This window comes from Protopterus annectens, chromosome 4.part0 (genome assembly GCF_019279795.1).
Source record: "Protopterus annectens isolate FY-2018-M chromosome 4.part0, PAN1.0, whole genome shotgun sequence".
Taxonomy (NCBI): Eukaryota; Metazoa; Chordata; order Ceratodontiformes; family Protopteridae; genus Protopterus; species Protopterus annectens.
Window position 1 is genome coordinate 233,678,076 of NC_056733.1, and position 22,344 is coordinate 233,700,419.

Genomic DNA, 22,344 nt, shown 5'->3' on the forward strand with positions numbered 1-22,344 from the left:
GATTAACTATTATTGTTGTTTTTTAGACATTATATTATTTTGTTATGTAATTTAAGAACATTGGGTGTCAAACAGTGTTAAGTTGATTGTATATGAAAATGTTTATTTTACATTTACATTTTGTGTATTTAGCACATTTTGATATGTAACACAATATTGTGTTGATGGATTGAAAGTATAGTTTTTTTACTTCGAAGGGTTAATGAAGTTAGATTTAGGATATGCCTGTTAGATTGAGCTTTGTCTGATAGGGTAATTGAAGGGGTGGGATGTATTTCTTGTAGTGTATGAGTGTGTATAACATCAATGGAGTGAGTTAAATGTGTTCATATTCTGAAGAAGTCTGTATAATAAAGATGATACCTAGGTCAAATTCGTGTATCTGGTCTGTAAATTTGACTCTACCATCTCTGGTCAACAGGGTCCTTCCTGGTGTTTTCTGTCAACTTGTCAGTTATAAAAAAAACATTGCCCACCCTGCAGCTTTAGTAATTTAAACAAAATTATGTACTGTTGATGCATTTATTTAAGTGTGCCTAGTGCACTTTTAAGGCTAAAAGTTAGCTTACAAAAGTATAAGTTTTTTTTTTCCATCTGTGAGGGGAATAAAGATATAAATGTGTACAAGGGAAAACATGGACTAACCTGTACTTTTACCATAGTTAACCACAGCACTTTTGAAACTGTAATGCCTGTGGGTGCAGCAGTTGATTTAGGGTAACTGCTCCTACTTGGAGGGGTAAAGTTCTTTTTGGAAAGTGTATGCAGTTGTTTGCTGAGAGTTGAAGATTAGGGTAATGATTTAAAAACTTCAGCTGAGTGTTACTGAAGTGAAAAGTCTGACAAACTACATACAAGATCAGGCTGCAAGACCATGTGCATGCAAGTCAGAAATAAAACAGTCATGTATTAATACATGGAAATAATTTTTTTATGACTATTGCTTTTTCTACATTAACATGAAATGCAAATGTCTAAATAGAGAAAAATCAGAGTATTGAATTATATTAGGAAATATAGAATGTTGTAAGAGCCACATCTGGATAGAAATGAGCAAGTGAATTTGACAAAGGATTTCACCACGTATATTCAGAGTATCGGGGACAAAAGAGAGAAGTAACACTGCTTCGGAAGAGATCTCCAGTATCAATAGAGTTAAAAACAATGTCAGCTTTGTGGCAGCAAAAGTTAATATAGTGTGGAGGATTGTGATTCCATGCATTTATATTTCACCTAAAACTACTACTATGAAGTTTAACTTTTGGGAGAAAGCTTACAAGGAATATTTATGGGTAAAGACTAGAACCTGTTCTGCAGTAGGGATGATGCATCAGGGAGACCTAGAAGGGGAAAAAAAACAAGAGGGTACATTTCTGAATCATATACTTGGCATGGAAGATTAATTCAGTAGCAGGAACTCTATTTCCCAAGATATAATAACTGGATTAGAATCAGTAGAAATTATATTTCATGAGAACATAAGTACCTAGCCGAAAGCTTTGAAACCCCTTATCCAATAAATATATCAGATTGTGTACAAACTAAGCTAAAGATGCAGGGTAATGATGAAAAATGACAGTGGCTACTTTCCTCCTATCTGCTAAGGAAAGAGGAATTTACAAAATGAATAGTACACGATTCAAGAGTTAAGGAAGACAATTTTAGAAGGTATACCTAACAAGTCGGCTAAATGAAAATAAATGTAGTTTAAAACATGGTAGAATAAAGACAGATAATGGGAAAGTAAATTTAGAGGGGCTGACAAAGGTTAAAATACTGAGAGAAACTTCACAAAACAGGAGTAGCACCTGCAGAGTGCCAAAGGGAAAATAAGAGTACTTTAATATGCACAACTTTAGAAAGATTGCTGTTAAGCAACTTTGTTTATAAAAACGGTGTAGCACAAACTTTAGTAAGTTAATCAACAGAAAAAAAATGTAACTAAACTCAGTCTAACAAGAAAATAACCAGAGAACCCACAGTGGTATTACAGATTCTCCCAAATCTGTATAAAGCAGGTGAATGGGAAATCAAGAAAAAGGTATAGATGGAAATATTTATGGTCTTGATGACAATGTTAGAGGCTAAATCAGATTTGGTTAAAAGCTAAGAAAAACAAAACTAAGATGGGAGATCAGATAGACTGATCAATTGGGAAGTCTCCAAGAACAAATGGTATTCCTGAGTAAATTTAGAACTTGGGAGTGAGAAAGCGAGAAAGCTCAACAAGTTTTTTTAATATTTTAAAAGGGATGTGGAAATAGCATCTTGGAAGAAAGCAGTGGTAGCTTCAATCCCTGGACAGGTAAACACTCGAGAGTCAGCTTCATACAGACCCATTTCAATTTTAAACTATGATTACGAGGTGTTTATGTCTATACTATCTATAAAAATGGCAAAGGTGTTACCAAAGTTAATAGATATGCATCAGCTTAAGTTTTGTGGAGGCAAAGAAACAGTTGACATTAATAGAACAATGATGATCCAGGGGTTAAGCACAGAGCAAAAACGTACCTTTTTGTAGGTCTTAAAGGGAAAGTATTCAGTAGAGTCATGAGGTATTTTACGAGTACAGCAATACAAGCATTTGTGCTCGCTAATGCAATAAAGTTATTCAGGAGAACATATGAAGGGTCGCAGACAAGAATTAAGATGGAAGGGTTCCTCTTAGACAAGCTGTGTCAGAAAAGAACTAGACAGCATTCTTTCCTCACAGTTATTTAATATATTTAGTCACTGGCAAAGAAAACAAGGGAATCACAAATTCAAAGATGTAACTGGTATGATAAGTAAAAGTTAGCCTTATCTGCAGATATTTTGTACCAAACAAGTCCAGAAAAGGGCATTTTGGGAGTCGTGAACATTTCAAGATAGTTTCACATTGTTCCAGGATCCAAAAAGTAAATGAAGCAAAAACAAAACTACAGTAATAGTAGACTATGTACCCACACAAAAATTGGTTCAGGAATACTTGTACTTACAGGGACATAAGTAAATGTATAGATGTAAAGGGATTCTACTATGGCTGCAAAAGATGCACGAGAAAAAAATAAAATATGATACAAAAATAAAGAAACTGAGCTCTATTATGGACATGTGTAGTAGATGCAATGATTTTTGTCCTCTGTCTTGTATACAAGTCAGGCATTTTTTTTAATCAACTAGAGGAAAATTTGGATGATAAAGTGTTGAAATAATTTATTTAGTGGGATATGTAGATTTTCTCCACAGGGCAAGGGAGTTTAATGCTTTCTGATTTGAAGGGGTACTTCACAGCAGTTAAGGCTCAAACATAACAAGCAGAACATAGGTGGTAAAGAACAAAGAAACAGTGGGGGAAGATTGAGAGCTATACTAGCATTTTGTATTCAAATCATGACCAACCATATAGAATACTATATTCACAAAGTATCAGAAAGCACTAGACAGAAGTCCGTGCAGGAATGGACAGCAGATTTTACCAATAGGGATGTTTGCAAGATAGGCAGCAGGGAACTGAAATTTACTGGATGAAATTAGCATAGGAAAACAGGTATTTCTGAACAAAAAACTGCAGATGAAAGGTAACAGCAGGATGAGACTAAGCAGAAAGTTGTACTGCAAGTTAGAGACTCCCTTCCCTACTAGGCACTGACAGTATAGGTACAGAGAAAGGGACAGGAGTGTTAAGTGGGGAAAAAAAAAACATTCACTGGTATCTTAAGGCAGAAGCCTGAACAGGAGCTGTTAAAACCTAAATTAATAGGATGTATAAAATATTTTAACTGCAAGAATCAAATAAGTTGAGAAAAGACTGCGAAAATAGACTGAAAAGGTAATTTATAAAGGAACAATGAAGACATTTTTAAAGATCCCAGGTATGCAAGACAGACCAAAAGGTTTAGCACTTTGTGTTTACATAGCTATTTGTACACCCCCAATTAGACTTCAGAACTTTTTCTTCTCAGGTAGGTGGTAATTTTGTTGATGTGAGGAGTAATAAATAACTGAAAATATACTTTTGGGAAATGTAGTGAGCTGGCAGATTTTTAAAAGCTGTAATTCCATACATCTAGTACAAAGGTAAATACAATAAAGCCAAAGCACAACATACTTGCACTTTTTACAAGACAGTAGGAACAACCACCATTAGTATGTTATTTAAATAAATTTTATATACATTTGAAATTGTACTGCAGTCAAAAACGCATTAAATCTCTGTATAAATTTCACTGAATGTTACAGGCAGTAGTTTAAGACATAATGTGCTTACATAAATGGGCTGTCAGTATATATTTTTATTTGGGTACTGGAAGATTTCATGAAACGCAAACTGCACTACCTTTTTTCCTGTTTTTGTCACTATTCAACACAGTCAAATGAACTAAAATTTGTTGCAAGTATACTCTGCTTTGGGCTACTTACTGTATCTGTCTTGGTGCTAGATGTGTGGGTTTAAAGATGTGTTCATGCACCATACAGACTACTGGGAATGGGAGCATTTTTCTGGAGTGTTTTACATGTTAAACTCCATACAGAGTACTTTGACAGAAATATTGGGATGAGGGTGGAGAAAACAGCTGTAATGAAGGTAATTCTCTTGATCTGGTAAAAAGCCTCAAGTTTAATGCTACCGGATGCCAACCCCCCTCCCCAAAAACAATTGCTTAAAATGGAAATCTAAATCTATTTCCAATGTAAAGGAAGGTCTGGATATTTTATGGGAACTGGAGTGGTAACTTCAGAAAATGGAGAGCAAATTTCATAGAAATAAATGGAATCTGTTAGAACTGTGCATGCATAACAATGCTCAGGAGGAATTGCGAGGTTTACTTTAAACCAAGCATGGAGTAATTTATGCAATGCTGGAATGAATGAAAATAATTAGAAAGGAAACATGTATACTACATGACAACAGGAATGCAAATCAGTTTATTTTCTTTTCTATTTATGTATGTCAAATCATGTTACACTTTAAAATGAGATCTTGTAAGCTTCCAAGTTCATTACAGTGTTCTGGCCCAGAGGCAGTCTAAGAAAAACGATTCCTTAAAAGCAGAATCAAATACATGGGTCTCCCCCATCCATTTGAGATGTTTTTGAAAACACTTAAAGATGTAAATTTATATATATATGCAACATAAGTTTATTCCATACTATTAGAACATTCTGTATACTAAAATGATCCATGCAAAGTAGTACTATGATCGCGAACCAAGAAGAGTTGGAATGTGTGTTTTAGTGCTCTTATTAATCGCTAAATTTAATGAGGCCTATAGTAAATCATTGTGAAACTGTAGACAGCTTCCTTCTAATTGGTAATGATTTGTATAAAAAACTGATGGCAGAATCTCTCTCGTTATAACGAAGACAGGATAGTGTCAATTTTACTTGACTTCCCTGCAAATGACCCAGTATACAAAAACAGCGGTCTACTATACAATTTAAACAATTCAACTAAATACTCGTCTGTGGGAGATGTTTCTCAACAACAGTCTCAGGTTTCATTGCTCTAGAGGCCACAAAATCTACATGTCCTGAAAATGAAAAAAACAGATGTTCATACAAGAGCCTTATAATTACTTCACTTCAATTAGTATAACTCTTATAACAGAGTTTCATTAGGTATAGGTCTACAAAAAAAAAGTCTTGCACTCAGACTAAACTTCATATCAGCTAAGTAATTAAGTATGTCCCTATAATTAATCTTATCAGCAATAATAAATTTACAATTGTTGCAAGTTATTTAACCAGCATACCCCATTTCTTGGGAAAGTAGCAAACATGTCATTAAAAAGCATTTGCCCTAACATATCCTGTGGTATTCCAATGGACATGAAATATTTCCCTGAGTAACTACAGACAGTTCTTTCTACCAGCCAATTAGATATCCAAATTTCCAAAAATGGGTTATGTTCATCTTTTATTTTTTTTTTGTATTCATTGGGGCAGCATATCAAATGTTTTAGGCAAATCCAAAATTACCGCCAATGTTGCTAATGCTTGATATGGTATTGTTATACAATCATAAAATCTAATATGATGTGTTTTGGTAGCCTTCCTTGAGTGAATTCATGCTAGAAAATAATAATTTCACTATACTTATTACATTCTATTAGTTTTAATAAACTAAATTTGACATCTATTTTGGGAAAATGACTGTTTATAGTAAAGGCACCTCAGTTGCTTTGCCTTTGTATGTACTGGAGTTGTAACTGATTATGTGAATATGGAAAGGTACCTTGTTTTTATTCAATACTGTATGCAAAGGTATTAAAGCAACATCTGAGATTTTGTCAGGGCTCATGGATATATTTTTTACGCTTAATAATGACAATGGGTGTTAGTCCATGCAATTTTATTCCACAATTCTGCCGGACATATACTCAGCACCTCGTCTAACACCTTTGTCATGAGATATATTTTTATGTAGTCTTTTCATTGCTCTATCTACGGACTCTTGGATAATCACTATGTAACTCAATAAGTGATAAGTCTGAGACTGGAGGACAGAATCTATCCTCATGTGCTAACGAAAATGGTGAATTCTTCTGCAATCAAATTTTTAACTGTTAACGTGTTTTTATATCCAAGGTCATACATTATTTCTTGCAGTTCTTAAAATAAGTACTACTTATGCCTTCTTATTCTGATAATTTGATGCCAATTTAGTTTCAAAGTTTTTCTCCAGTTTAATACAATACTATATATTTTTTTCAACCTGGCTTTATTAATTCTTAATGGATACATTTTACAAGTATTACACGTTTTATGTAGTCTAGTAAATGTTTAACTTCAGTAAAGAGGTTTATTATGTTTGCTGCTATTATAAACTGCAGTTACCTCCATACCCTTCTGTAAAATGCCATCCAATCTAGAACTATGATCATTTTCAAAGACTGGTAGATTCACTACAATTCAACTTGGCTATCTCATATTTAATATTCTTGTATTAAACTGTCTTGTAGTTATACAATTACTTTTTTGTAAATGCTCATCTCCAGTTAGTTCAGATGTTAACAGTTGTGATCAGACTTCCTTATGGGCATAGACATATAATCACTTCCGGTTTCTTAATTGCAATTAAATCTAGGGTCGCCATACCCTGTACAACTTTCTACTAGCTTTTGCTATAGCAGTATTCTAAGATATTAACAACTAGGAAGTGTAATTTTTAGATGTTAAACCTTTCCAATCTATATTTGGGTACTTAACGCGTTCCTTTCAACTGCAACTTCCAATGGATGGGGCTTAAGGTTTTTTGCAAGAATAAAATTATGTCCTTACATTTCAAACTAATGTTCACATCTCTGAAAACCACAGTGGTTACTAAAAAAAGGTGTAAATTTGAAACTGTTCAGCACACACTGTTTTTATAGTAGTAGTATTCTTTAGGTTGGGCGACCGCGGTGGTATAGCAGCATTGCCGCTTCACAGCAAGAGGTTCTCCGGTTCGATCCTCGGCTGGGGTGCCTTCTGTGCGGAGTCTGCATGTTCTCTCTGTGGTCGCATGGGTTTCCTCCTGGTGCTCTGGTTTCCTCCCACATCCTAAAGACATGCTGTAGGTGGACTGGATACTCTAAATTGGCCATAGGCTGAGTGCGTGTTTTTGTGTGCCTTCCGTGGAAGGATGGGCTCTGGGCTGGCAACTTAACACTGTAAAACTCCACTGCCAATCATGAGAAGGCAGGTGATCCACTGTGGCGAACCCTAACCGGGAAAAGCCGAAAGAAGAAGAAAGTATTTAGGTTTTCGGTCAAACAATTTTATAAACCACAATAAACAGAGCAACTATTATGTTTGTAATAATTTGAAAACAACTTAAAATATCTAAGCAAAAACTCAAGTTACACATGTGCTGTCATTCTGATCATACAGCAGAGAGCTTTCATGTAAGGCTAAGCAGTTCTGTCTGTGCTACTTGGTTGCCAAGACATTTAGAAAAAACAGGAAATTTAAGACGAATTCATATATAGTATCTCTTTACTTGTACTACACAGATCAAATATCAATATAGTTATGTTTATCATAAGCTTTAAATGAAATCTTACAATACTTCATGTTGCATGTTTTTGGAATTAATACAAATATGGGCAAGAAATACTTGACACCTATACGTGTCAGTGGATTGCAACTGCAAACGTACCTGGGGAGACCACTTGGCTGTAATGAGTTAAATCATTCAAAACTAAAATCTGTGGTTCAAATTATCATCTAAATATTCTAAAAACTCATATTTCCTTTTTCCCCATACTCAAGAGTATGGTAAGTTTCTAATAACCTAACTGTGCTGATGTGATCATAAAGAACCAGTGTTAAAATTTCCATAGATTTACTTGGGGCAACCTGTATACATATTACCGATTCATAGTCAAGGGTGAATATACCTCCTCCCATTAAGTAGTCTCAAACATTTCTATATTATCATGGAAGTGAGATAAAGAATTCAAGGACTTCACCTACTACTAGCTTGCAATTCTCATGGTTTATAATGGCTACATGCTCAGTGAATTTCCAGTGCATTGTGCTTTGCAAAATAACTTTTTAATTGTCAAATCCTCTATACTCTGTCATTTCTCCATAGCCAAAAAATACAACATATAAATCTGAGACCTTTCTGGCAATGAACCAAGAACCGTAACTTAACGTACCTGATGTTTTGCAAACAACCATAAATCAAAATTTCTTCCAATAAGTTAGTAAATCTACCATAAAACAGTATGTAACTGATTAAGCCAGGTATTACATTGGTGGACTGGGCTGTTATAATAATTCCATCTTAGCTGGTATATTTCACTAAATAACCCTTAAGTTCATTTCTAAAATTCCATAGCATCCAATACTGCTTGATTCATATATTTTAGTGGAGTAAACAGCTCCTGCATGTATTATATTATATTTTCTTATTTATCAATCTTGGTAAAACTGTAGTCAAGTTTTTTTACTTTTAAGCCAGACAACAGTTATAACAGTGACCTTTTCCTTATTCAGTCCACTTAAACTCCTTACAGTGTTTCTAATCATGGACTCTCTCAAAATAAATTCAGGATCACTACTACTTATACCAACTGTATTATATTTCTTAGTAGAGTCATTATGATCTGGAATGATATAACCCATTACTCCTAATCCATGAAACACATGTGGCTGTGCTATAAAATGGCTAATGTTTCCTTTGTCTTAATATCTATGTCTTGATCACCTAACTGCTTCCTTTGGAACTTCTCTTATAATCTTTAGGTGTCCCCTTAAGAAAGGGCACTAGCTTAATGGGAGTAACCCAGTCAACAAATTGGTAAATAAAAGTAACCAAAAGTAATGCACCCAGTAGCCATCAAGGAAAACTCCCCTTTATTTGAATCAACCACCAGCAAAATCCATTAGTTGTTAAGCACTTTCATCATGGACAATGACTTCATCAGAACAAGGATAATTCACATGCTTGAAGAGGTCTATATATACCTTCAGTCTGGTAGCCCATAATACCCCTGGCTGATTGACTTGCTTGCTGTGATTAATCCAGTTCTCTGGGTTCAGTTAAAAATATGCTTGCTGCCCTGCCATCCCCTAGCTAGGGAATTTCACACACAAACACACACCTGAATGACTGTCCAGGCAGAATGTCTTGTATTTAAATTCTGCATGCAGTGTGAGCAACAGATGTGTGCGCCGATGCATGCAGAGAGTATTCTAAAAGAAAAATGCCTTTGATTCACATAAAGTGGAGTTTTCCTTGATGGCTACTGTGTGCATTACTTTTGGTTACTAGTATTTTTCATGCATCCTGGAACTTTTTATTATTTGGTGAAATTGGTAAATAAAAATACAACCTGATCTCTATTTTTTCTTCACAATTTTGACCATTTGTATTATTCTCTATAATATGATTTCTCCCTCTCTTCATGCCCATTACCTTCTACATTACAAACTGAGGTTTCAAAATTTCTTCCAAAATCTTCCTTTAGATTAACCTCTCCTAATAGTTCCACAATATGACTGTCCTCATGTTAGCAGTTATTACATAAAGACAGTCATCCATAACATCTTTCTGATCATTAGAAATCATGTACTTACCATAACTTGTCATCGGCGTTGTCAGTTTTCATTCTCTCTCACAAATGGGTCTAGGATCCAACCCTCAGATTAAAAATATACAAGACTTCAGGATCCAATTCTCGAGCTTCTCCCTCTACCCATAACACACTTTTCCATCCCCAACTCCTCAGAGTTTGCTCCCTACTTCCCCACTGCATTAGAGAGATGGAAATGGATGTAAAAAAAAGGTTGAGGATCAAGCCAGGAACTTAAAGGTGCCAATACCATTCAACGGATCCTTCTAGGAGTAAGGGTCCCCAGCTATGTAGTTCTCAAGAGGTCCTTACAGAAGGACATGCCGGAGCACTGTTAAACCAAAGGAAGCTCTGCTTCTGGAAACAATGTCAAATTTGTAATATGTAACAAAGGTACGAATCTCTGACCAAGTGCTTGTAGCACAGATATTAATGGAAGTTCTCAATGAGAAGGCAGATGACGTAGCCATAGATCTAGTGGAGTGAGCTCTATGGCGCCTAGGCAATTTAACCCTTTTTGAGAATAAATCAACAAAAATCAACAAAATGCAATCTGTAATCCATTTAACTAGAGTAACCTTAGAAACTGCCTGACCCAAGCAGCTGGGGCAAAGGATACAAACAGATGGTCAGACTTCCTGAACTGTTTTGTTCTGTGAAGATAAAAATGTAATAGTCTGAACATCAAGAAGTTGAACCCTTATTTGTAAACTCTGGAAAGATGACTGGTAAATGTATAGACTGGTTAATGTTGGTCTCTATTGCCACTTTAGGAAGAAAAGAAGGGTTGGTCTGTACAGACAGTCTTTATGAAAAATAATGTAAGGAGGATTAGCTGATGGGGCCTAAAGCTCAGAAATTCCTTTGCTGAAGTGACAGCCACTAAAACAATAGTCTTCCAAGAAAGAAACTTCAGATCGCATTTGTCTGCCAGTTCAAAGGGTTTCTGGGTTAAACCCTGAAGGATCACAGCGAGATCCCAAGGAGGAGTGGGATCCTTTATTGGGGGGTCTAAAGAGAAACCCCCCTTTGTGAATGCTTTACATAATCTGGACGAAGCCAAAGAGAAGGATTTGTCTCCAGACTGGAAATGGCTGCCAACTGAAGCTTAATAGTAGAAAAACTAGCCTCTTTTAGTTAAGAGGAAGAATGGCCGAAGTAGGTGTTGAAAAGGGATCAACATTCTGATTGAAAGCCCAAACAGAAAATCTTTTTCCATTTACTTCTGTAAGCTTTCTTGGTGGAAGCCTTCTGGGAGGCCAAGATGATGTCAGGAACTGGGGAAGCAAGCCTGGACTGTGACTATCAGTGGAAGCACAAACCATGCAGTTAAGCTTGATGGCACAGCGACTGGAATGCTGAATCCCCGATAATTAAGATGGGAGATCCTGAGTGGGCTCCAGTATACAAGGGGGCTACTTCATGAGACCAGAAGGGAAACCAGACCTGACGAGGCCAGAATGGGGACAATAAGGATGATGGAGCTCTTCAGTCTGTGCTTTCTGTAAGAATCTGGGAATCAGAGGAAGAGAAGGTTAAGCATAAATGAGAGAGGGGTGCCAAACGTGTATCAGAGCATCTATTGGTGACTCCCCCGAAAGGGGAGGGGGAAATCAGAGCTAAGTACTTGCTGCATTTGTTGAGGGGCAAAGCAAATAGGTCCCAGCAAGGCTGACCGCAGCAGCTGAAAATCACTGAAAGACCACTCGTGGGGAATCCAAATGGATCTGCTAGGTCTGCCTGCCAGAGCACTGGCTTTCCCTGGTATATGCACTGTAATGAGAAAGCGGTCTGAAGAGATCACCTATTCCCAAACCCTCAAGGCCTCTCTGCACAGCAGATAAAGGGTTCCTCCTTGTTTGTTGATGTACCAGACTAGTGACGTTGTCCATGTGAACTGCAATAGTGTCCAGACAGAGAACATCCTGAAAGGCTTGCAGTGATAGGACCTTTAGAACACTGACATGGAACTTGGTCTCTAAGGGCGGTCATGTGTCTTGGACCATCCTTCCCAGGAAACACCCCCCCCCCTCCCCACCAAAGCTGGGAAGCGTCAGCGGTCACTGTGGCAATTGGGGTAGAAATAAATAACTGCTTGCCTAGAAATAGGTCTGACTGGATCCACCAGCGAACACGATATCTGCAGAGTGTAGTAAGTTTTACAGGAAATGATAGAGGCTAGCAAAGAATGGACCACTATACCGCCAAGGTCCATTGAAGGATTCACAAAAAGAACCTTGCTAAAGAAGCTAGAAGAATGGCAGCTGACATTGACCCAAGAGCTTGTAGTACTAGCTTTGCTGGAGGAGAGGGATGAGACTGTATGGCCCACGCCTGATTTCTCAATGATGTAATGTGATAGGATGCAATGACGGGGTAAATATGCCACCAGAGTCATAGTATTCAACAGAGTCCCTCTAAATTCCAGGGTCTGTAGAGGAACCACATTTGATTTGGGATGGTTTATTGAGATGCCCAAGGTGTTTGGCAATCTGGAGGAAGTAAACCCTGGCTTGTAGAAGTTGATGCTTGCATGGGACAGTGAGGAGCCAATTGTTGCGGTATGGAAATGTTTGGAATCCTTTGAGTCTCAAGTAAGCTGTTACTGCTGCCATATATTTGGCGAACACCTTGAGGGCTGTGTTGAGACCAAAGAACAAAACTCTGAATTGGTAATTACCGTCTCCCAGCCAAAGTGTACTACATCTCCTGAGTCGCCTGTACTTTGATAGGATAGTATGGATTCCTACAGAGCTATACAGCATATCCAGTCATCCTTGTGCATAACAGGCAGTATGGGCTGAAATGTAACCATTCGGTACTTTGTCTTTACATATTGGTTCAAGTTATTTAGATCCAAAATTAGTCTTGGGTCCCTGTTTTCTTTGGCACTAAAAAGCAGCAGTCCTGAATCCCATCAGTTCTGGTAGGACCTACTGGAGGACTTTTTTGTAGTCGCTTTTGTATTTCCTGAGGTGCAGCTTTCCTCTGCCAGGGTGGAACATCTGGAAGTTTCTTTCTTGGGAAAGGAAGAGGAAGGGAAAATTGTATGTAATAGCCTCTGGACATGACTACCACCCATGAATTTGTGATACCTGTCCAGGCATCTAGGTGCAAGGAAAAATGACCCCAACTCCAGAGGTGGATAGTCAGGCAATGCTACAGGAGCACTAACAGAACCTATCAGAGAAGTCTCTGAAACCCTGATTCTACAGACCCCTCTGCCTCTGGGGCGACATTGTACATAGAAACTTCCTCCTCTGCCTCTGGAGGAAGGGACCCCATGTGAATCCTGAAAGGGTCTCAGATTTCTAGAACCACACCTTACCACCCCTGTTTGTTCCTACAGAATATACAAAGAGGGGTAGAAAACTTGATTCCTATGGCAGACCGTCTTTCCTTCCTGTTCAGTGCGGGTGATCGTATCTTTAAATGATGGCCCGAACAAAGAACCAAAGGGGGCATTGACAAAAGACACCTTGAAGGGTTCCGCATAGCCTCATATCCAGGTAAGACTCCTAATGGTTATGCCTGAACTTGCAGCTCGTGAGGCACCGCCCACTACATGGGAGATTAGCCTCATCAATGCATTAGAAATGGAAGAGTGGCCAGTTGTAGAGAAACCTTTTTGAGATCCTCCGCAAACGTGGACTCCAAGAGAGTATTTGAAAGTTCCTTCATCAAATCTTTCTGCAGACAAGTGAAGTGTGCCAAGTAGTTTAACAACCTCAGTGCAAACATAGCGGAGACATATACATGTTTCTGAATCTGTCCATTGCTCTGTACCCCCCATTTGGTGGACAGACAGAGCAGCTTCTTTCAGCTAGCTGCTCCTTAGTGGCTGCTGCTACAACTATGACATCAACCTGAATTCCCTTGCTCAAGTGGAGTCTATCAGAAAGTGGAATAAAAACTTATCCGCTTGCTTGGGGATAGGCTTGACAGTGACCGGTTACTTTCAAGCCAGGCAGGAAACCAGGTCAGTAAGTTCATCCACGGGAGGGGGGGGGGGTCACCCAAGATGTAGATGGGTCCAGAATTGAAAGCCTCCAGAAACGCAGATTCCTCCGAAGAACATTGAAAAGCTCAGCCAGTCTTCTGTTTGAGGATTTCAATTGAGGGGATCCTTCTCACTCATCAAAATAAGTGTCTTCCCTGAGATGCTCCATGGGCGAGTCTATGTGCCTCTTATATGCTCTCTTCAGAGGGACCTCTTCCCTGGGGTGTTCTGGAGAGGTATCACAGGAGGGGGAAAATCCCTCTGAGGAACATGTGTGGAGGTTTCCCAGAATTGGCTGACCCTAAGGAGCAAGTGTGATAGGCTCAGAGCTCAGACCCAATGAGGAGCAATGGTTAGGATCTAAGGCAAGGGAGAATGGCTCTCTGTGCAAACAGAAAGCCTTTTCTACCACCTGGAAAGCTGACTGACCCGGGAAAACCTCTCCCCCTTCTCAGAGCCAAAGCCAGGAGGTCAGTGCTGTCCCAGGATATCAGCCTTATGGGGGAGAACCTATCAGAGCTGTCCATGGATGAGTTTCACAGGGGAAGGGATGGATCTGATAAAGTAGGAGCCAAAACCAACTCCTCAGACCTGGTGCTAACCTCTTGGATTTGAGACCCACTCTGATCTGATGGTATCAGCACAGGACTGGTGAGGATACCATCGGAGTAGAGGGAAGCTTCCTCATATCAGGGGTCAAACCTCTCTGGGATCTCGCATCCTGGGACTCCAAAGCCATGGGTTGGATCAGAGAAGGAGAAAGAACTAGCTGGGCAGGTGCACTCGTGGATCTAAATGGGGACGGAACTGGCAGAAAGCCCATCTGGAACTGAGCCCTGAGAAATCTCTACATCACCTGTTTATATCTCCCTCTGTCAAACTCCTTAAAGACCTAGATGAAGCTGTGGCTGCTGGCCTGGAATGCTTCCTCGGCATTTGAAACAGTTTCAGGTAGAGCTGGAGATGCTGGTTTTAGAACATTCTCAGGAGTATGACCTCTACATGCCAGATCCAAGGGCTCTGATCTGAGAATGAAGTAGAAGGTAATGTGGAAATCCTGACTGGAGCGGAGCCTGTCAGATCAAAGGACTGTGGATCAGAGGGCAGTCTGAAGAACTTCAGAGAGGACTGGATCCAAAACCTTCCTCATTTTTACTAAAGGCCCTGAAGAGGCCTTTGGAGACTTTGGAAGAGTCTGTTTCTTAGGATCAGAGGAAGACTGAACTGTTTTGGAGGGGAGATTGAGCCCCAGAAGAAACTAATAAACCTTTCAATATTAATTTGTTGTGCCCGTCCGACAGGGCCAGAAGGTTAAAGGTGGCACAAATAGTACAATCAGACTTCAAGTGTTCAGCCCCCAGGCATGCCCACAAGAAGTGCACTTCTTAAAAGCAGTAGGTTTGTCAGACAGTTAAGCAAAGTTCTGAATATAAATGGTACCAGACGTACCTAGAAGAGTAGTGTAACACAATCCAGATTTTTTGTTAAACCTAGCAGGGAGAAAGGAAGCCCTAACTAGGAGTAACAGAAAAAGTTAGACAACGGTACCAAAGTGGGAAAAAATACTGAAAGAAAAATACCTGACACTAGCAGCAGCTGAAAAGGAGGAAGGAAACAGTAGATAATAAACTTAACAGCTAAGATAAAGTATAAACCTTATGAAAAGTTAAGTTTGCAGGCTCGAGAAAACCTCAGTCTTACCACGATGGTGGCAAACGAGATCAGAGGAGCTGGGAATGGAACAGAGCATTATGGGTAGCAGCAGCTCGAGAATTGGATCAGAAGTCTTGTATATGTGGCAGAGTCGGATCCTAGGCCTATTTGTGAGGAAGAATGAAAGGACAACATCAGATAAATATATTCTCCTCAAAAATAGAACCACTTTCATTCAACTATCATTCTTATTTTTACTTGATTTGTTCTTAACCATATGCTTTGGTTTTATTTTAGTCTTCCTAGGAATATCTTGTAATACTTTATCAGTCTTTGATTTTACATTTATATTGTTTGTCATGTTTTTTTTTTAGATATGCCTATATTAACTTACTCACCCCAAGTCATAAAATCAGTTATAGATTGTAGTACCTTCCCACTGCCACTTTTACAACAACGCTGAACTGGTTGTAATTTTCCCCACTTAATATAATGCTCAAGGCTTCTAATTTGGTACAATTTGCACATAGATTATTAGCACATAATGAAGGTATACTTTACATCTTGTTCATTTAAGCAATTATATTTCAACTAACCCTCTAGTGCATAATTACGTTCATTCTGTATAACAGTACCAACTATAGGTCGCATAACTCAGAAATATTTACTATAATTTGTGGTAAAATAGGCAAGTATCTACAATTATCTGCATCAGTATAATTATCTCCTTATATGCAAGCTATATATTTGTCTTTTAAGTGTTATGACACATGCACAATGTATTTTTATTAAAACATACCAGAGGGCAATAGAAACTTCCTTAAAATTTAGATGACAAAGTTAACCTCAAAGAAACTACCAATGTATTAACTAGTGTTTAACAGATTGCCCTATTAAAATACTATCTGGCAAAATAACTAACCAAATAAAACAGTTAATGTATTGTATACTCACGTTTTCTTATTTGCCTGCAATCAAAGAATCATGCAAAGCCATGCAAAGGAGTCCAAGTCATTGCATCCAGATGCAAAACACGAGTTGTCGAGAAAAACAAAAGGTCAACTCATGGCACACTCCACTTTAGGACAAGTCCAGGAAAAAAAACACCATTTAACCTCCATTTGCATGGGTCTGCCTAGGTCCTGCTCAACTTGTCATCGAAACGTTATGTTGCAATGGGATGCAAGATACTCAGAGGCTCAGGCCCAACTCTTGGACTAAACACCATGTTTGCACTGCTAGCCTGCATAGGAAACATGGGTAAGCTTCTTTTTTTTTTTCCTCCAAAAAAAACATCTCTAACCATCAGCTCCCGTCCAATCTATATAAATCGGTATTAATTCTTCATGGGGGCAGCAGTCACTACTGGCCCATTCCTTCTCTCATGAGGAGAGAAAGCCAATCCAGACAGACATCAGGGTCACCGCCCAAGTCCCAGCTCTGCATAAAACCCCTAGGCAGCTTCGAGTCTTGGGTGACTAGGACACGAGCTTCCCTTCATGACTGCTCCTGGTCTACGTGCCCTTGTGTCATAATAGCACATCCCTTTTACTGGATTCCACAGGTTGCACCAAATTAAGCCTTTAATGGTTGTCACCAAAGAGGTTAGCCAAGCCACCTCCCTCCCCTCAAAATCAGTGAACCATATGCAGACTCACTCCCATCCTCCCACCCAACTCTCCAGCTCCTATGCTTACTAACCGAACACTGGCTTTCTCATTCTACATCAGCGCATAAGTTCTTCACCTATTACATGTAATACATCAACAAGGAGATGTCTAGGATTTGTAAGGTTACCGTTATGCACCAGAATAATTGTAAGTCACTTTCCCACTGATGTGCTTTTCATATATCTTTGTTTCAAATACAGTGAATTCCTTTGTAATCCCAACCCTCATCACGAGAGCGTACGACCACCAGGGCCATTTTAAAGGGTACCATTAGGTTGTGCTTATTTGTCTTATCCACCAAGTGGTCTCTTTCCAAGTGCAGGTTAGTAAGGGAATGGGACACTATTGTATTTGCAACTCTCCTACAGTCAAAAATGGCCAAGGCAAGCACATGCAGGCAAATGTGCTGGACAGGCATTTGACTGCAGGGGGGAGTATACGGTCACAGGTTTGCTCAGCTTAGGTTTCCTAATTGATGCAATTCTCCCCTTACCATAGTATGGAGTACTTGGAGAAAATGGTAAGAATATCAAGGAAAGGATAGCATTTCTCTAGTGCTGCGTGCCACTAGCAGACTATCCGAAATCCCAACTAGCTAAGTGCAACTGTTTCTATCAGACAGGCCGGGTTGTGACACTATTAATCCATTGTTAGCCTCCATACTAGTAGTAAGAATCTGGAAAAAAAGCAAATTTTGGAGCTTGAGGCATGTAAGTATGCACCATGCCAGAGCAGCTGGTGCTCTCCACTCCTAACAGATTTTTGCCAAATGTTCTCTGCCCACAGAAACCTTCAAACTATTTTAAACTCTCATTTTACTGTGGTACTTTGGTAAGCATGAAAATGAAGGCACTACAGAAAGGCTCTCCCGTAGAAGGAACAGACATCCAGAGCCCTTTGTAAATTCAAAAACGGCCCACATGTTGGTAGCTCAAAAGTTTTTTTTTTTTGCATTAAAGACAGCACTGATCACAAACTGACACATGGCTTTCACCTAGGCAGAAAAAAGGCACTTAAAGTGAGCCCTTCATATACCCTGTCTCATGTTGGTCTTTTGTAGGATGTAATCCGCTCTGGTAACAAGCAAAAAAAAAAAAAAAAAAAATCAAATCACTGCAGAAAATGAAAATCAATACAATAATAGTAATTGGGAGAATCAAATGTACCCTGTTGACATACTGAAATTCCCAGTCTTTCTCACTTCTCCAATCCCAACAAAGGTTACACCCATTTTAGTGGGGACAGCCTGACACTACCCCTCATATTTCAGTATAAAAATGACTACCAATTCACTCGGGACAACAGTTCAGATAGCTTCACCAATAAAGATTTTCTCTCCAAGACTGAACTGGTCTGTGTTTTTTCTTCTCTAATCATGACTTCTCTTTTCTACAAGAGATTGCTTCTTTCAGGCTCCAGTGAACTGGGACACCTGAACATTTTTCACACCGATACAGATCGCACTGAAATCTGTGTGCTCTGTAGACCTAAGGCTCACAGATTCTCTGGATTTTTCATTCTAGCTTCATATTCTGGTTCACATTTCAGTTTTTTAGCCACAGTATTTTTATGCTTTAGTACGTTGCTACTTTGACTTCTGTAGTTTCCTTTCCATCCCACTACAGGTAACAACTCCCTCGAGTTTGGTCTTTTAAAGACACCTCGACGAGAGAATTTACTGTACAAGACTGAACCATGCTGCACCTTTAGAGTATTTTCATTTACAGTGTAGTACTTTGGAAGCAGCCTACAATTTATGAACAGACTTGTTACTCTGCACAGCAAAAACATTAAGTGAATGAAATGCTCTGTTGCCCCTTTCTGATAAGAGTATCCTAGGGATATCTCTCAGCATGGGAAAGAAACCAGCTCTGCTGAGTGTATGTCCACTTGTGGGCAAGTCACAAGCATAACCAATGTAACTGCAGCAGTGATTCTTGCAATGAAAATTTACTTCAACCTTTGCTTTTGTATGCAGTGTACTAAAAAAGTTAGAGTAAGCAGAACAAAACAGAGTAGGAATAAAAAAGCTAATATCTGCACACATTACTCCTTTAGTACCTCCTGAGACCCAGTCCATAACTAAAGGAAGTCTCTGTATAACAAAATAAATACAGAAGTCTGACAAATCTTAAATTTACCAAAAAATAAACAATAAAAGCAACACAATTTTCTTTCCCCTTACCTGGAATAGCATCAGGAGGAAGTTTTCCTGTAGCAAGCATGATATCACGGAAGTTAAGTGATGCATAGTAGACCTGACAGAGCTTTACATCAGGATTTGATGACTGGAAATGACGTAGTGGAGAAACAATCCAGCGCAAAGAAGAAAGATCACCTCGGGTCAAGACATTGACATAGGCATACTCTGTGACCTCCTCTCGATCTGCAGAGAGCATAAAAAAGTAAGGAAAAGCAAATTGCCTACTAAAAGACTTACTGCAGCTGAATCACTGACACAGGGGAAGAACACTACATGGTCTGGAGTCACAAATACTGAAATCATTAATTTCATGTTAGGCAAAGGACAGTAACAGCACATAAGGGAAGTCAAGCACTGAAGACAAAGGCAAGCACAACATACTACAAAGCCAGGTTTTGCAGAACAGCAGCAATATTCACAATAGGTCATGCATCAGGGAATAAAGGCAGCATGGGCCATATCATGCACTCTGGGTCTTCAGGGCAGAATATTAAGTCAAGCTCTCAGGGAACAGCATCACCATGCACTGCAGACAGTACTGAAGGGACAGCAAGAAAATGTGCTGCAGTACAGGTGCAAAAAGGGCAGATGCAGCAAAAGCATGCACTGTGAAAAGTGGTACGGAAAAGTGACAGCACATCTGAAGTATAACTGCCAGGGAAAAAATGACAGCATGCATCATGGGACATGTGGTATACAGGCAAGATATCAGTGCTGCCCGTGGCCTGAATTTAGGGGCTGGGGAGGAGATAGGACAGTGGGCCACTGACCACTGTATCCTATTATCAGGGGGAGTGTTAAGGGATCTGTGCCTGTGTGATCAGTGGAGACCAGGAGTCTCAAGACTAGGAGTGACCATGTCCTTTGCCTGGTGAGTGGGTACGCACACCAGGAATGTTTACATAACCACACAGGGTAGATATGCTATCCAGCCACCACTACATGATGGCTCCTGTTGCCCCATCCATTAATCTTCAATGGGTCCTCCCCGCACAGCTCTCAATTATGACAAGGCAAATTTTTGAGAGTTGAGGGGGACCACCCCAGAAAATAACATGTCAGAAAACTGTTGTCATAACTGCCATAAAATGGCTGGTGGGGTATCACAGAACAGGAAAGGATACAGGGATAAGCAGATGGGATAGTGGTGTACTGGACAGGGAATGCAAAGATTTGGGAACAGAAAAGGGCACATGCATAAGAGAATGACCGGACAGAGGCTGGATGACACAGTACACATTAAAGGACAGAAGATTTGTTAGTTAAAATTTCTTAAAAGAAAGCAAAAATATCTGAGGCAGCCCACAGTAGTACTCTTACTTAGGCAGTATTCTACCCATCTGTCATATATGTACCAACACCAATCCATGTCAGTATGGAAGACTGGAATTTCTACTGCTGAATTCACAACTAATTACTCCAAGGTATAATTATACAAAAATAGAAGTTATGTTCTTACCATAACGTTCCATGTTAGTTGTCTTCTTCTCGCCTTCTTCTTGCTGGATGGGTTCGGAGCCGACCTCGGCTCCGACTCGGCCACTCTAAAAGCTCGAGAGTTGGTTCCACCGGCTCGAGGCTCCCCTTATATCCCACAATGCTAGGCGAGAGTTACCTCAGATCTCGTTTGTAAGCTAATCCCAGCTTATAATAGTAACAGAATAACTCTAAACAGAGTCCACCTCTAACAACAGGAAGAAAAAAGGGTGACCTACATCCTGAACCAGGAAATATGCACAACAGCATATGCCTAAGAAAGAGGTGGTAGAAAGAGAGGTCAGAATCACAACTCCTATAGGTCTGTCCAGGCCAGGGGGAAGGAGGGTGGGACGCAAGAAGAAGGCGAGAAGAAGACAACTAACATGGAACGTTATGGTAAGAACATAACTTCTATATGTTAAGTTGTCTATCTCGCCTTCATTCTTGCTGGATGGGACCGCGTCCCTAGCACCTTGTCCCGGGTGGCCTAACGGAACAGACTCCTGAGAACAGTGGAACCAAAGTTAGCTCTATGCCTAGAAGCTAAGTCCAACTTATAATGAGAAATGAAAGTGTGAGGAGTAGCCCAAGTAGCCGCTGCACAAATGGTGTCAATAGGCAGTCTGTCTTGGAAGGCTAAAGAAGTAGCCAAAGCTCTGGTGGAATGGGCCTTAGGTTTATTAGGCAGTTTTTGGTGTCTAATTTTATATACAAGGGAAATCAAAGATGTTAGCCATCTGGATAATGATACCTTTGAAACTGAAAGTCCCTTTCTGCTTTCCGCATAGGAGACAAACAGCTGATCAGATTTTCTGAATTGTTTTGTTCTATCCAAGTAGTACCTCAATTGACGATGAACATCCAGGCAGTGTAATTTTTGTTCAGACCTATTGGAATATTCTGGAAAAAAGACAGGGAGGTCAATGCTTTGATTTAGATTTGACGTCGAGACCACCTTAGGCAAAAAGGACGGGTTAGTTCGTAAGGATACTCTGTCCTTATGAAACAATAGATAAGGAGATCGACAGCTGAGTGCTTGAAGCTCTGAAACTCTTCTAGCTGAAGTAATAGCTACCAGAAAAAGTGTCTTCCATGATAGCAATTTTAAAGAACAGGAGACTGCAGGTTCGAAAGGGGGAAGAATCAAAGAAGCAAGTACTAAATTTAGGTCCCAAGGAGAAGGAGGATTTCTTATAGGAGGTCTGAGAAGAAAAACTCCTTTCAAAAAGGCTTTGCAAAGCTTATGGGACATTAAGGCAGATTCAGAAATACCCACATGAAAGTTAGAAA

The 22,344-nt window shown here is 39.4% G+C and overlaps 1 protein-coding gene across 1 annotated transcript in view; it reads right to left on the minus strand.

Annotated features, from left to right (window-relative positions):
• Positions 1–22,344, minus strand: part of FASN (fatty acid synthase) — a 1,281,817-nt gene that overhangs the window by 481,459 nt on the left and 778,014 nt on the right. The window contains exon 27 of the mRNA XM_044068230.1: positions 19,558–19,758. Within this exon, the coding sequence (XP_043924165.1) occupies positions 19,558–19,758 (201 nt within the window). The remainder of the gene's footprint in view (positions 1–19,557; positions 19,759–22,344) is intronic.